The following is a 13,861-nucleotide window of genomic DNA, read 5'->3' on the forward strand; positions in this document are numbered from 1 at the left end:
TACATACATTTGCATAAACACTGAAATATTTGCATCCCATTGATCATCCTTAGAAAGCAGACCGGTGTGCAGCTCCAGTCATGTGGTCTTTGATAGCAGATACAAGAGGAGAGGGAGAGTGCTGACACTAGATGATTCCAGGCAGGGTTCTCTTATAAGGCCTGAACCACGATACCGGTGTCCACTCTGCACAGGGCCTCTGACAAAGCAATTCATTGCCACGAAACGACTGTCAGCCCACCTCTTGTGCCGACCTCGCTGCCTCTCCATTGATGTCTGTTAGGTGCTTATAACCTTTGATGGTGAAATAAAGCTTGGCTTTGCATCCAGTCTCTCCTTCCCCTCTCTTCCCCCTTCAGCAGGAGTGATGAAAAGATCATTATTTTGTTTGGAGCTGAGTGACCCAGATTTGACATCACACTGATATGGCACAATCAATACTTGTACGTTGCATAAACTGAAACAACGAATGTGAGACTGTAGGAGAGTGTTGTATATCATCAGTACTACACATACAATTCATTATCTGTGGGGTTTATTTTGACTTCAGCTTAGCTTTAAAATTTGATTCTGTTCCTTAGAATCTGTGCATCAGAATAACATATGAGAAAAAAGCATTTCCAGGGTCTGAATCAGGAGGCTCCGCCTACCACAAGGTCACAAATACTATAAATATCAGCTTACTAAGGTAGAGGATGCACCTGTGCTGACTTGTTTGTTTACTAGCATATTTATGCCCGATGGACATTGCGCAGGTTGCAGGATAGACTTGCCCATAGCTGTGCTTGTGGATTGTCCCACGTCAGGTGTCCTCTCTGAAAGGCCATTCAGTGCAGCTGGAGGGATTGTAGCTGATACACAAAGTCGCCCAGCTCACAGCAGTTGGACTATTTAACATTGATAAGAATGGACGAAGCATGGATGTCAGAGGGTTACAGCACGGACGTGTAATTCCCATTCCTCATACGCAGCCTTAGCTATCCTCCACCCCCACCAAGTGCAAAATATGCTACTACTTAACTTTCATTCACACTATTTATTATTATTATGCTGGCACATGCCACTATGCCATTTATTTCAGACAGCTGCTGAACATAATTTGTGGGCAGGTAAACATGGCAGCCATTCTAAAGACCTTACTATGAAAAATCTACTGTCCCCGGCTATGCAGACAGATTGCTGACAGTCTGCCACAGACAAGCAGATAAACGTGTTTGCAGTAATGTACTGAAGACCAGACACAGAGTAAAGTGAAATGATTGTTTATTTACATTAGTGCACAGAAATCCCAGCAAGCCCCACACCACAACACCAGCAAACAGCAATCCTAACTGACTATCTATAAACAAGGGAACAGCAAGCACAAATATATACAGCAAGTTACAGGGATACGTGGTACAAAATCAGCAGGCAAGTAGCAAGGTCATCAAGTCAAACCCAATACAATTAATGATGTAACAGTGGCACCAACCAGTATTAAAAATATTATAAGACGTTTAAAAAAAAAGGAGGTAGTTGTGGATATACTTCTTAGTTAATGATCCAAGCAGTCATAGTTACATAGTTATTTGGGTTGAAAAAAATACATACGTCCATCGAGTTCAACCAGAAAACAAAGTACAACTCCAGCCTGCTCCCTCACATATCCCTGCTGATCCAGAGGAAGGTGGAAAACCCTTACAAGGCATGGTCCAATTAGCCCCAAAAGGGAAAAATTCCTTCCCGACTCCAGATGGCAATCAGATAAATTCCCTGGATCAACATCATTAGGCATTACCTAGTAATTGTAGCCATGGATGTCTTTCAACGCAAGGAAAGCATCTAAGCCCCCTTTAAATGCAGGTATAGAATTTGCCATAACTGCTTCCTGTGGCAATGCATTCCACATCGTAACCACTCTTACTGTAAAGAACCCTTTCCTAAATAAATGGCTAAAACGTTTTTCTTCCATGCGCAGATCATGTCCTCTAGTCCTTTGAGAAGGCCTAGAGACAAAAAGCTCATCCACCAAGCTTATATTGCCCTCTGATGTATTTATACATGTTAATTAGATCCCATCCAAAGCGGCAGTCAATTTCTAAAAGACTTTATAGCATAGAGGGAGGATCCTCACTGGGAAATCAGTGCACTGGGCGCCCCCTGGAGGATGAGGAGAGCAGAATACATTACATGCAATGAGTTACGCTCTACTCATCATGCAAAACAACACACAGAATTCTGCTTAACAGTTTATTGCATACACCCCCATGTCACCTCAGTACAGGCAGTTTAATGCTTTACAAACCAATGCAGTGAGCAGCATGAGAGAGTCCTCGGGATTCTGGGTAAATATGCTGCCATGTGCATCTAGCAAGAGATAAAAGAAACACTAATGACCAAAACATTTCCCACACTCAGTGCAGTAATAGAGCTTCTCCCCAGTGATGAGAGAGGGATAAGCGGAACTGAACAAGCCTGTTATTGGCTGCTGCACTCCCCTCCTCCATCCTCCCTACTGCCTGCTATGCTGGGAAGATGGAGAGCAGTATGCTGTGGCCACTTCAGGTTCACTGGAGGCACAGCTATATTTCACTGATTATTGCTTATCACCAGTGTGAGATCTCCCGTGTCTTACGAGAGTCGATTGCTGTGCAAAACATTTCCCACACTCAGCACATGAATAAGGCTTCTCACCAGTGTGAATTCTCTCATGCCTGACAAGATGTGATTTAAGTGCAAAGCATTTCCCACATTCAGCACATGAATAAGGCTTCTCACCAGTGTGCGTTCTTGCATGACTGACAAGCTGTGATTTATCTACAAAACATTTCCCACACTCAGAACATAAATAGGGCTTCTCCCCAGTGTGAGTTCTCTCATGTATGACAAGGTTTTCTTTAACTCCAAAACCTTTCCCACACTCAGCACAGGAATATGGCTTATCACCAGTGTGAGATCTCTCATGTCTGACAAGATGTGATTTATGTGCAAAACATTTCCCACACTCAGCACATGAATATGGCTTCTCACCAGTATGAGATCTCTTATGACTGGCAAGATGTAGTTTCCGTGCAAAACATTTCCCACACTCAGTACATGAATATGGCTTTTCACCAGAGTGACATCTCTCATGCATGGTAAGATGTGATCTCTGTACAAAACATTTCCCACACTGAGCACATGAATACGGCTTCTCACCAGTGTGAGATTTTTCATGTCTGACAAGGTTTGTTTTCTGAAGAAAACATTTCCCACATTCAGCACATGAAAAGGCCTGATCACCAGTGTGAGATCTCTCATGTTTGACAAGATGTGATTTCTGTACAAAACATTTCCCACACTCAGCACATGAATATGGCTTCTCCCCAGCGTGAGATCTCTCATGTCTAACAAGATGGGATTTATGTACAAAACATTTCCCACACTCAGCACATGAATAGGGCTTCTCACCCGTGTGAGATCTCTCATGTATAACAAGATGTGATTTCTGCACAAAGCATTTCCCACACTCAGCACATGAATAGGTCTTATCTCCAGTGTGAGTTCTCTCATGTATAACAAGATGTGATTTCTGTATAAAACATTTCCCACACTCAGCACATGAATAGGGCTTCTCGCCTGTGTGGTATCTCTTATGTATGACAAGATGGGATTTATGTAGAAAACATTTCCCACACTCAGCACATGAATAGGGCTTCTCACCAGTGTGAGATTTCTTATGACTGATAAGGTTTGATCTCTGTACAAAACATTTCCCACACTCAGCACATGAATAGGGTTTCTCACCAGTGTGAGATCTCTCATGTCTGCCAAGACTTGATTTCCCCATAAAACATTTCCCACACATGGAACAAAAATAAGACCCTCCAGCAGGGGGAGAGCTGTGCTGGGTATGAGGCTCCTCGGGGTTAGACAGGTGAGGGGAGTCTGCGGGAATATTTGGGGTCACCAGGATATCTGCAGGAGACTCTTGTCCAGTGACATCATCATCCGTTGTACAGTCTATGGATACAGAGAGACGAGTCTCTGAGAGGTTCCTGATGCTGGGACTCCGCGCTGCAAATAGAGAAACATCATCACTTCCTGTTAGAGAATTCTGAGGGGAGGAGCAATTATCATTAGGGGCGGTCAGTGAGCTGCTGATGCCATATTTTTGGACCATAAGACGCTCCTGACCATAAGACACACCTCGGTTTAGAGGCCAGAATACAGGGAATACAAAACACTAAATCTGGTGTGTCTGTGGGGAAGGGGCATCTGGTGGAACTGTTCCCAGCAATGTCTCTACATCAGCTTTCACCTCAATAATGAACAGTGACCATTATCAGCTTATTACAAGCTGGTAACACTAAGTCACCCCTACTGTGACCAATCTGTGTACAGTAATGTACAGTGACCATTATCAGCTTATTACAGGCCGGTAACACTAAGTTACCCCTACTGTGACCAATCTGTATACAGTAATGTACAGTGACCATTATCAGCTTATTACAGGCCAGTAACACTAAGTCACCCCTACTGTGACCAATCTGTATACAGTAATGTACAGTGACCATTATCAGCTTATTACAGGCCGGTAACACTAAGTCACCCCTACTGTGACCAGTCTGTGTACAGTAATGTACATTGACCATTATCAACTTATTACAGGCCAGTAACACTAAGTCACTCCTACTGTGACCAATCTGTGTACAGTAATGTACAGTGGCCATTATCAGCTTATTACAGGCCAGTAACACTAAGTCACCCCCTACTGTGACCAATCTGTGTACAGTAATGTACAGTGCCCATTATCAGCTTATTACAGGCAGGTAACACTAAGTCACCCCCTACTGTGACCAATCTGTGTACAGTAATGTACAGTGACCATTATGAGCTTATTACAGGCCGGTAACACTAAGTCCCCCCTACTGTGACCAATTTGTGTACAGTAATGTACAGTGACCATTATCAGCTTATTACAGGCCAGTAACACTAAGTCACCCCTACTGTGACCAATCTGTGTACAGTAATGTACAGTGACCATTATCAGCTTATTACAGGCTGGTAACACTAAGTCACCCCTACTGTGACCAATCTGTGTACAGTAATGTACAGTGACCATTATCAGCTTATTACAGGCTGGTAACACTAAGTCACCCCTACTGTGACCAATCTGTGTACAGTAATGTACAGTGACCATTATCAGCTTGTTACAGGCTAGTAACACTAAGTCACCCCTACTGTGACCAGTCTGTGTACAGTAATGTACAGCGACCATTATCAGCTTATTACAGGCCGGTAACACTAAGTCACCCCCTACTGTGACCAATCTGTGTACAGTAATGTACAGTGACCATTATCAGCTTATTACAGGCCAGTAACACTAAGTCACCCCTACTGTGACCAATCTGTGTACAGTAATGTACAGTGACCATTATCAGCTTATTACAGGCTGGTAACACTAAGTCACCCCTACTGTGACCAATCTGTGTACAGTAATGTACAGTGACCATTATGAGCTTATTACAGGCCGGTAACACTAAGTCCCCCCTACTGTGACCAATCTGTGTACAGTAATGTACAGTGACCATTATCAGCTTATTACAGGCCAGTAACACTAAGTCACCCCTACTGTGACCAATCTGTGTACAGTAATGTACAGTGACCATTATCAGCTTATTACAGGCCAGTAACACTAAGTCACCCCTACTGTGACCAATCTGTGTACAGTAATGTACAGTGACCATTATCAGCTTATTACAGGCTGGTAACACTAAGTCACCCCTACTGTGACCAATCTGTGTACAGTAATGTACAGTGACCATTATCAGCTTGTTACAGGCTAGTAACACTAAGTCACCCCTACTGTGACCAGTCTGTGTACAGTAATGTACAGCGACCATTATCAGCTTATTACAGGCCGGTAACACTAAGTCACCCCCTACTGTGACCAATCTGTGTACAGTAATGTACAGTGACCATTATCAGCTTATTACAGGCCAGTAACACTAAGTCACCCCTACTGTGACCAATCTGTGTACAGTAATGTACAGTGACCATTATCAGCTTATTACAGGCTGGTAACACTAAGTCACCCCTACTGTGACCAATCTGTGTACAGTAATGTACAGTGACCATTATGAGCTTATTACAGGCCGGTAACACTAAGTCCCCCCTACTGTGACCAATCTGTGTACAGTAATGTACAGTGACCATTATCAGCTTATTACAGGCCAGTAACACTAAGTCACCCCTACTGTGACCAATCTGTGTACAGTAATGTACAGTGACCATTATCAGCTTATTACAGGCCAGTAACACTAAGTCACCCCTACTGTGACCAATCTGTGTACAGTAATGTACAGTGACCATTATCAGCTTATTACAGGCCAGTAACAAGAAGTCACCCCTACTGTGACCAATCTGTTTACAGTAATGTACAGTGACCATTATCAGCTTATTACAGGCCAGTAACACTAAGTCACCCCCTCCTGTGTATGGTAAAGCAGCAAACATGAATATAAAGGTAATTACTGTCAGTGTTTTTCCTTACTTCTTTCTCTGTCTTTATAAAGATCTTCCTCCTTAATTGTCACCATCATTATACCCTCCTTTTTACACTGCTGGCCACTGAAATCATAAGTGCCATCATCTTCTTTTTTAATTTTCACCATCACATCTCCCTCCTCCATAGACTGCTGATCACTCCTCACATACGTCTCTTCTTCCTCCTCTTTACATGTCCTCATCATGTCACCCTCCTCCATAGACTGCTGATCACTCCTCACATACGTCTCTTCTTCTTCCTCTTTGGTTTCAACTTTTACACCAATCAGTTCTTCACCCTAAGTGCATAAATTACATACATCTTACACATATGATTATTAGCAAGCTGAGGCTACACAGAACAAAAATACCGAGTCTCTGGATACCCCAAGCCCACCTACCTCGTAATGGTGGGGGATGGTGGGTTCTTCCTGTGGACAATCCTGGGAATAAAGAGGACCTGTACATCTCTCTGGTGGGTTCCTGTTACTGGATACATCTGTAGGAAACACACATACTGACTGAATACATTGTCTCTATGTGTTTATCAGATGATGGGGGATCTAGGTGGACAATCCTGGGAATAAAGAGGACCTGTACATCTCTCTGGTGGGTTTCTGTTACTGGATACATCTGTAGGAAACACACACACTGACTGAATACATTGTCTCTATGTGATTATCAGATGATGGGGGATCTAGGTGGACAATCCTGGGAATAAAGAGGACCTGTACATCTCTCTGGTGGGTTATGGTTACTGGATACATCTGCAGGAAACACACACACTGACTGAATACATTATCTCTATGTGATTATCAGATGATGGGGGATCTAGGTGGACAATCCCGGGAATAAAGAGGACCTGTACATCTCTCTGGTGGGTCTCTGTTACTGGATACATCTGTAGGAAATACACTGACTGAATACATTGTCTCTATGTGATTATCAGATGATGGGGGATCTAGGTGGACAATCCTGGGAATAAAGAGGACCTGTACATCTCTCTGGTGGGTTTCTGTTACTGGATACATCTGTAGGAAGCACACACACTGACTGAATACATTGTCTCTATGTGATTATCAGATGATGGGGGATCTAGGTGGGCAATCCTGGGAATAAAGAGGACCTGTACTCCTCTCTGGTGGGTTTCTGTTACTGGATACATCTGTAGGAAACACACACTGACTGAATACATTGTCTCTATGTGATTATCAGATGATGGGGGATCTAGGTGGACAATCCCGGGAATAAAGAGGACCTGTACATCTCTCTGGTGGGTTTCTGTTACTGGATACATCTGTAGGAAACACACACACTGACTGAATACATTGTCTCTATGTGTTTATCAGATGATGGGGGATCTAGGTGGACAATCCTGGGAATAAAGAGGACCTGTACATCTCTCTGGTGGGTTTCTGTTACTGGATACATCTGTAGGAAACACACACACTGACTGTATACATTGTCTATATGTGATTATCAGATGATGGGGGATCTAGGTGGACAATCCCGGGAATAAAGAGGACCTGTACATCTCTCTGGTGGGTTTCTGTTACTGGATACATCTGTAGGAAACACACACACTGACTGAATACATTGTCTCTATGTGATTATCAGATGATGGGGGGATCTAGGTGGACAATCCTGGGAATAAAGAGGACCTGTACATCTCTCTGGTGGGTTTCTGTTACTGGATACATCTGTAGGAAACACACACACTGACTGAATACATTGTCTCTATGTGTTTATCAGATGATGGGGGATCTAGGTGGACAATCCTGGGAATAAAGAGGACCTGTACATCTCTCTGGTGGGTTTCTGTTACTGGATACATCTGTAGGAACCACACACACTGACTGAATACATTGTCTCTATGTGATTATCAGATGATGGGGGATCTAGGTGGACAATCCTGGGAATAAAGAGGACCTGTACATCTCTCTGGTGGGTTTCTGTTACTGGATACATCTGTAGGAAACACACACACTGACTGAATACATTGTCTCTATGTGTTTATCAGATGATGGGGGATCTAGGTGGACAATCCTGGGAATAAAGAGGACCTGTACATCTCTCTGGTGGGTCTCTGTTACTGGATACATCTGCAGGAAACACACACACACTGACTGAATACATTGTCTCTATGTGTTTATCAGATGATGGGGGATCTAGGTGGACAATCCTGGGAATAAAGAGGACCTGTACATCTCTCTGGTGGGTTTCTGTTACTGGATACATCTGTAGGAAACACACACACTGACTGAATACATTGTCTATATGTGATTATCAGATGATGGGGGATCTAGGTGGACAATCCCGGGAATAAAGAGGACCTGTACATCTCTCTGGTGGGTTTCTGTTACTGGATACATCTGTAGGAAACACACACACTGACTGAATACATTGTCTCTATGTGATTATCAGATGATGGGGGGATCTAGGTGGACAATCCTGGGAATAAAGAGGACCTGTACATCTCTCTGGTGGGTTTCTGTTACTGGATACATCTGTAGGAAACACACACACTGACTGAATACATTGTCTCTATGTGTTTATCAGATGATGGGGGATCTAGGTGGACAATCCTGGGAATAAAGAGGACCTGTACATCTCTCTGGTGGGTTTCTGTTACTGGATACATCTGTAGGAACCACACACACTGACTGAATACATTGTCTCTATGTGATTATCAGATGATGGGGGATCTAGGTGGACAATCCTGGGAATAAAGAGGACCTGTACATCTCTCTGGTGGGTTTCTGTTACTGGATACATCTGTAGGAAACACACACACTGACTGAATACATTGTCTCTATGTGTTTATCAGATGATGGGGGATCTAGGTGGGCAATCCTGGGAATAAAGAGGACCTGTACATCTCTCTGGTGGGTTTCTGTTACTGGATACATCTGTAGGAAACACACACACTGACTGTATACATTGTCTCTATGTGTTTATCAGATGATGGGGGATCTAGGTGGACAATCCTGGGAATAAAGAGGACCTGTACATCTCTCTGGTGGGTTTCTGTTACTGGATACATCTGTAGGAAACACACACACTGACTGAATACATTGTCTCTATGTGATTATCAGATGAGGGGGGATCTAGGTGGACCACAAGTACTGCTCTCTCCTGTACATTACATGAATGCCTCCTCTTACCTGGTGATGTGGGGGATAGCTGATTCACCATCCTGGCATCCTGGTAGAGGTCCTGGTGGACTTGTCTATGCTGCCCTTGGTCCATGGTGAGATAGATGGTGTAAAGATGACACGTTATGAAGAATTTGGGCTTCACCAGAGAGATGGAAAGTCACAAATATCTCCAGTATCTTATTACCTCCTCTGCTACCAGTTCCAGCAATGGCTTCCCTTCACTTTCTCACACTTCAACTCTAACCCCCAACTTCCTGTCTATGCCAAACACTACTTCCTGTCTTGGTATGACTGTGATCATCATCTTGTGGAGAATATGAGAATTGCAGCCTAATTCTATTCTGCAGGTTTTTCCTGGTTCTAGTTTTCAGTTAATGAATGAACGTGTCTCCCAACTATCCTGAGGTCACAGAGATGGTCCCTAGATGGGAGGCGTGGTCCCCTGTGTCACTATAACAGTGCAGAAGCCAGAATCTCTCATCCCCTGCCTGGCCACCTCCGCAGACACACCTCTCTGCTTCTCTCCTATTCTGCTGTGTGACACGTTGATAGCATAGCTCACAACATTTTTAAATCAGAAAGAGGAACAGTTAAGCCACACCCCTGCCACACCTCTAACCACGCCCCCAGCAGACCCCTATTCATGCATGCTATAAATATTTTATAAGAAAAATATGTTGTTTTATAATACAAACCACACTGGTCCTTTCTACCCTGGTTCATTTTACTTCATATTAACATTAGAAAATAAGAAATGTATCAATTTAAAGTATTTGAATACAGTTTAGAGTCAATTAAACATTTTTCAGTGAAAATGTATCCAAATACCTCCTCCGTTTCACTCATCCACTTAATATTGTAAATGCTTAATATTGCTTAATATGCTTAATATGCAGAACAAAGGGAGGGATTTGTAATGGAAGGAGGGGTCAAAAAAGAGGGAGGGCAACCCTCTGCGGTCACGTGCTGGTAATAACCTCCTCCTCCTACCCACAATCCTTTACTTCCAGCATCCAGAGCGGCAAAGTATCGTATAACTACCGGCTGTTTATCGCTCGGTTTTCGCATCCATATCGCACCATTATCACCTGCTACCGAACACTCCACTCTCTATCCTCTCACAGTGGTGAATTGCAAACAAAGTGTTAAAATACCGCATGAGATAAAATACCGACCTTTTATCCCTTACTAACTCTCCTCTGGTGAATTGAGGCCAATGGCTCAGTCCCGTATTCACTGGTGCTACTGCCTCCCGGCCACACTTCAATCAATAGACATCTTCACAGTGCACTGATACATTACTTGTGCTCCTGGATGTGCGCTGTTCCTGGGGCTCTCTCTCCTGCACTTATTTCTGGTGCATACCAGACTATCTCGCATTCCCGAGGGAGCATTTGCTCAGGCCTTGTCCACCCGACAGCGTGTCACCTCGTTGCTGCGCCTCTTTAGAACCACATGTGTGCGGCGATCTGCTGGTGTCTCCCTGTGTGTAAGTACTCTTGAGTCCTCAATTCCCAATCCACCATGTCTGCTGACGTGTTTCGCCCCGCCCACTGGGCTTTCTCAAAGCGTGATAGGCTGGAATCTGATGTTTCACAAGTCCAGCATCAAGGAGGGGAAATCTCCCACACCACCGCCCTCTCTCTCCGCGTCATTGCCACTCGTTACACAACTATTCAGGCTGCATTTGCAATATCAGGTATTGTTCAAAGGAGCCAATCTTCCCATATCTATATTTTCCATTAGATGTTTAATCTAATGGACCTGTCCCTCCAAAAGAGGGACATTTTGGAGCTATGTGATAAACCACGGATACCTGGCATCAGCAAGGAGGAAGCAAAATCCACTGGGGGAAACACGGGGGGGGGGGGGGGGGGGGTATGTACAAATTCACTTTTATTCTTCAATCACAAATCTCTTAGGTTGTGACATAACTTGCGGACACAATTTCAGGATTCAAAATCACAAAAAAGACTGCAGTCCTGAAGACTGAATTGTCCAAAATATGAAATACTTTATTTATGGCTAAAAAATCCACATATAAGAAAGGATAACACAGTACTAACCCTACACAAGGGCATACCTCTGGTTCCAGCACTGCCTGTAAATGCATAAATCACACAGCTAGCCCTAATGAAGGATCCTGCACCACAATATGGGTTATTAATGAGGGCAATACAGGGGCGCCACCAGTGTACAAGCAAGGCACTCCCCCGCTTTGGTCCTCACTGTACAGGGGGGCCTCGCTCTGCTGCTGGTGGCCACCCACCTGCTCTGTGCAGCCCCGGGGGTCCCCAGTAAAACTTACGCAGCCCCACTCCTGTGCAAACTCCTCTCGCTGCGCTCTCCCATGTCACTGGGCCCGCTCTCTCCTCCTGTCACAGGGCCCGCTCTCTCCTCCTGTCACTGGGCCCACTATCTCCTCCTGTCACTGAGCCCGCTCTCTCCTCCTGTCACTGGGCCCGCTCTCTCCTCCTGTAACTGGGCCCACTATCTCCTCCTGTCACTGAGCCCGCTCACTCCTCCTGTCACAGGGCCCGCTCTCTCCTCCTGACTGTCACTGGGCCCGCGCTCTCCCCTGTCGCTGGGCCCGCTCTCTCCTCCTGTCACTGGGCCCACTATTTCCTCCTGTCACTGAGCCTGCTCTCTCCTCCTGTCACTGGGCCCACCATTTCCTCCTGTCACTGAGCCCGCTCTCTCCTCCCATCACTGGGCCCGCTCTCTCCTCCCGTCACTGGGCCCGCTCTCTCCTCCCGTCACTGGGTCCGCTCTCTCCTCCCGTCACTGGGCCCGCACTCTCTCCTCCCGTCACTGGGCCCGCACTCTCTCCTCCCGTCACTGGGCCCGCACTCTCTCCTCCCGTCACTGGGCCCGCACTCTCTCCTCCCGTCACTGGGCCCGCACTCTCTCCTCCCGTCACTGGGCCCGCACTCTCTCCTCCCGTCACTGGGCCCGCACTCTCTCCTCCCGTCACTGGGCCCGCTCTCTCCTCATGTCACTGGGCCCGCTCTCTCCTCCTGTCACTGGGCCCGCTCTCTCCTCCTGTCACTGGGCTCGCTCTCTCCTCCTGTCACTGGGCCTGCTCTCTCCTCCTGTCACTGGGCCCGCTCTCTCCTCCTGTCACTGGGCCCACTCTCTCCTCCTGTCACTGAGCCCGCTCTCTCCTCCTGTCACTGGGCCCGCTCTCTCCTCCTGTCACTGGGCCCGCACTCTCTCCTCCTGTCACTGGGCACACTCTCTCCTCCTGTCACTGGGCCCGCACTCTCTCCTCCTGTCACTGGGCACACTCTCTCCTCCTGTCGCTGGACCCGCTCCCTCCTCCTGTCACTGGGCACACTCTCTCCTCCTGTCACTGGGCCCGCTCTCTCCTCCTGTCACTGGGCCCGCTCTCTCCTCCTGTCACTGGGCCCGCTCTCTCCTCCTGTCACTGGGCACACTCTCTCCTCCTGTCACTGGGCCCGCTCTCTCCTCCTGTCACTGGGCACACTCTCTCCTCCTGTCACTGGGCCCGCTCTCTCCTCCTGTCACTGAGCCCGCTCTCTCCTCCTGTCACTGGACCCGCTCCCTCCTCCTGTCACTGGGCCCGCTCTCTCCTCCTGTCACTGGGCCCGCTCTCTCCTCCTGTCACTGGGCCCGCTCTCTCCTCCTGTCACTGGGCCCGCTCTCTCCTCCTGTCACTGGACCCGCTCCCTCCTCCTGTCACTGAGCCCGCTCTCTACTCATGTCACTGGGCCCGCTCTCTCCTCCTGTCACTGGGCCCGCTCTCTCCTCCTGTCACTGGGCCCGCTCTCTCCTCCTGTCACTGGGCCCGCTCTCTCCTCATGTCACTGGGCCCGCTCTCTCCTCCTGTCACTGGGCCCGCTCTCTCCTCCTGTCACTGGGCCCGCTCTCTCCTCCTGTCACTGGGCCCGCTCTCTCCTCCTGTCACTGGGCCCGCTTTCTCCTCCTGTCACAGGGCCCGCTCTCTCCTGTCACTGGGCCCGCTCTCTCCTCCTGTCACTGAGCCCGCACTCTCCTCCTGTCACTGGGCCCACTCTCTCCTCCTGTCACTGGGCCCGCACTCTCCTCCTGTCACTGGGCCCGCTATCTCCTCCTGTCACTGGGCCCGCTCTCTCCTCCTGTCACTGGGCCCGGTCTCTCCTCATGTCACTGGGCCCGGTCTCTCCTCATGTCACTGGGCCCGCTCTCTCCTCTTG

At 46.9% G+C, this 13,861-nt stretch overlaps 1 protein-coding gene across 1 annotated transcript in view; it reads right to left on the reverse strand.

The window, feature by feature from the left end:
• Positions 1-1,920: 1,920 nt before the first annotated feature.
• The window catches only part of LOC137537289 (zinc finger protein 850-like), a 347,039-nt gene continuing 335,098 nt past the window's right edge, over positions 1,921-13,861 (reverse strand). The window contains exons 10-13 of the mRNA XM_068259367.1: positions 9,672-9,801; positions 6,909-7,006; positions 6,515-6,806; positions 1,921-4,035 (exon numbers count right to left, since the gene is read on the reverse strand). Coding sequence (XP_068115468.1) covers positions 2,576-4,035; positions 6,515-6,806; positions 6,909-7,006; positions 9,672-9,801 — 1,980 coding nt within the window. The 3' untranslated portion in view covers positions 1,921-2,575. The remainder of the gene's footprint in view (positions 4,036-6,514; positions 6,807-6,908; positions 7,007-9,671; positions 9,802-13,861) is intronic.

Source organism: Hyperolius riggenbachi, chromosome 10 (genome assembly GCF_040937935.1).
Source record: "Hyperolius riggenbachi isolate aHypRig1 chromosome 10, aHypRig1.pri, whole genome shotgun sequence".
NCBI lineage: Eukaryota > Metazoa > Chordata > Amphibia > Anura > Hyperoliidae > Hyperolius > Hyperolius riggenbachi.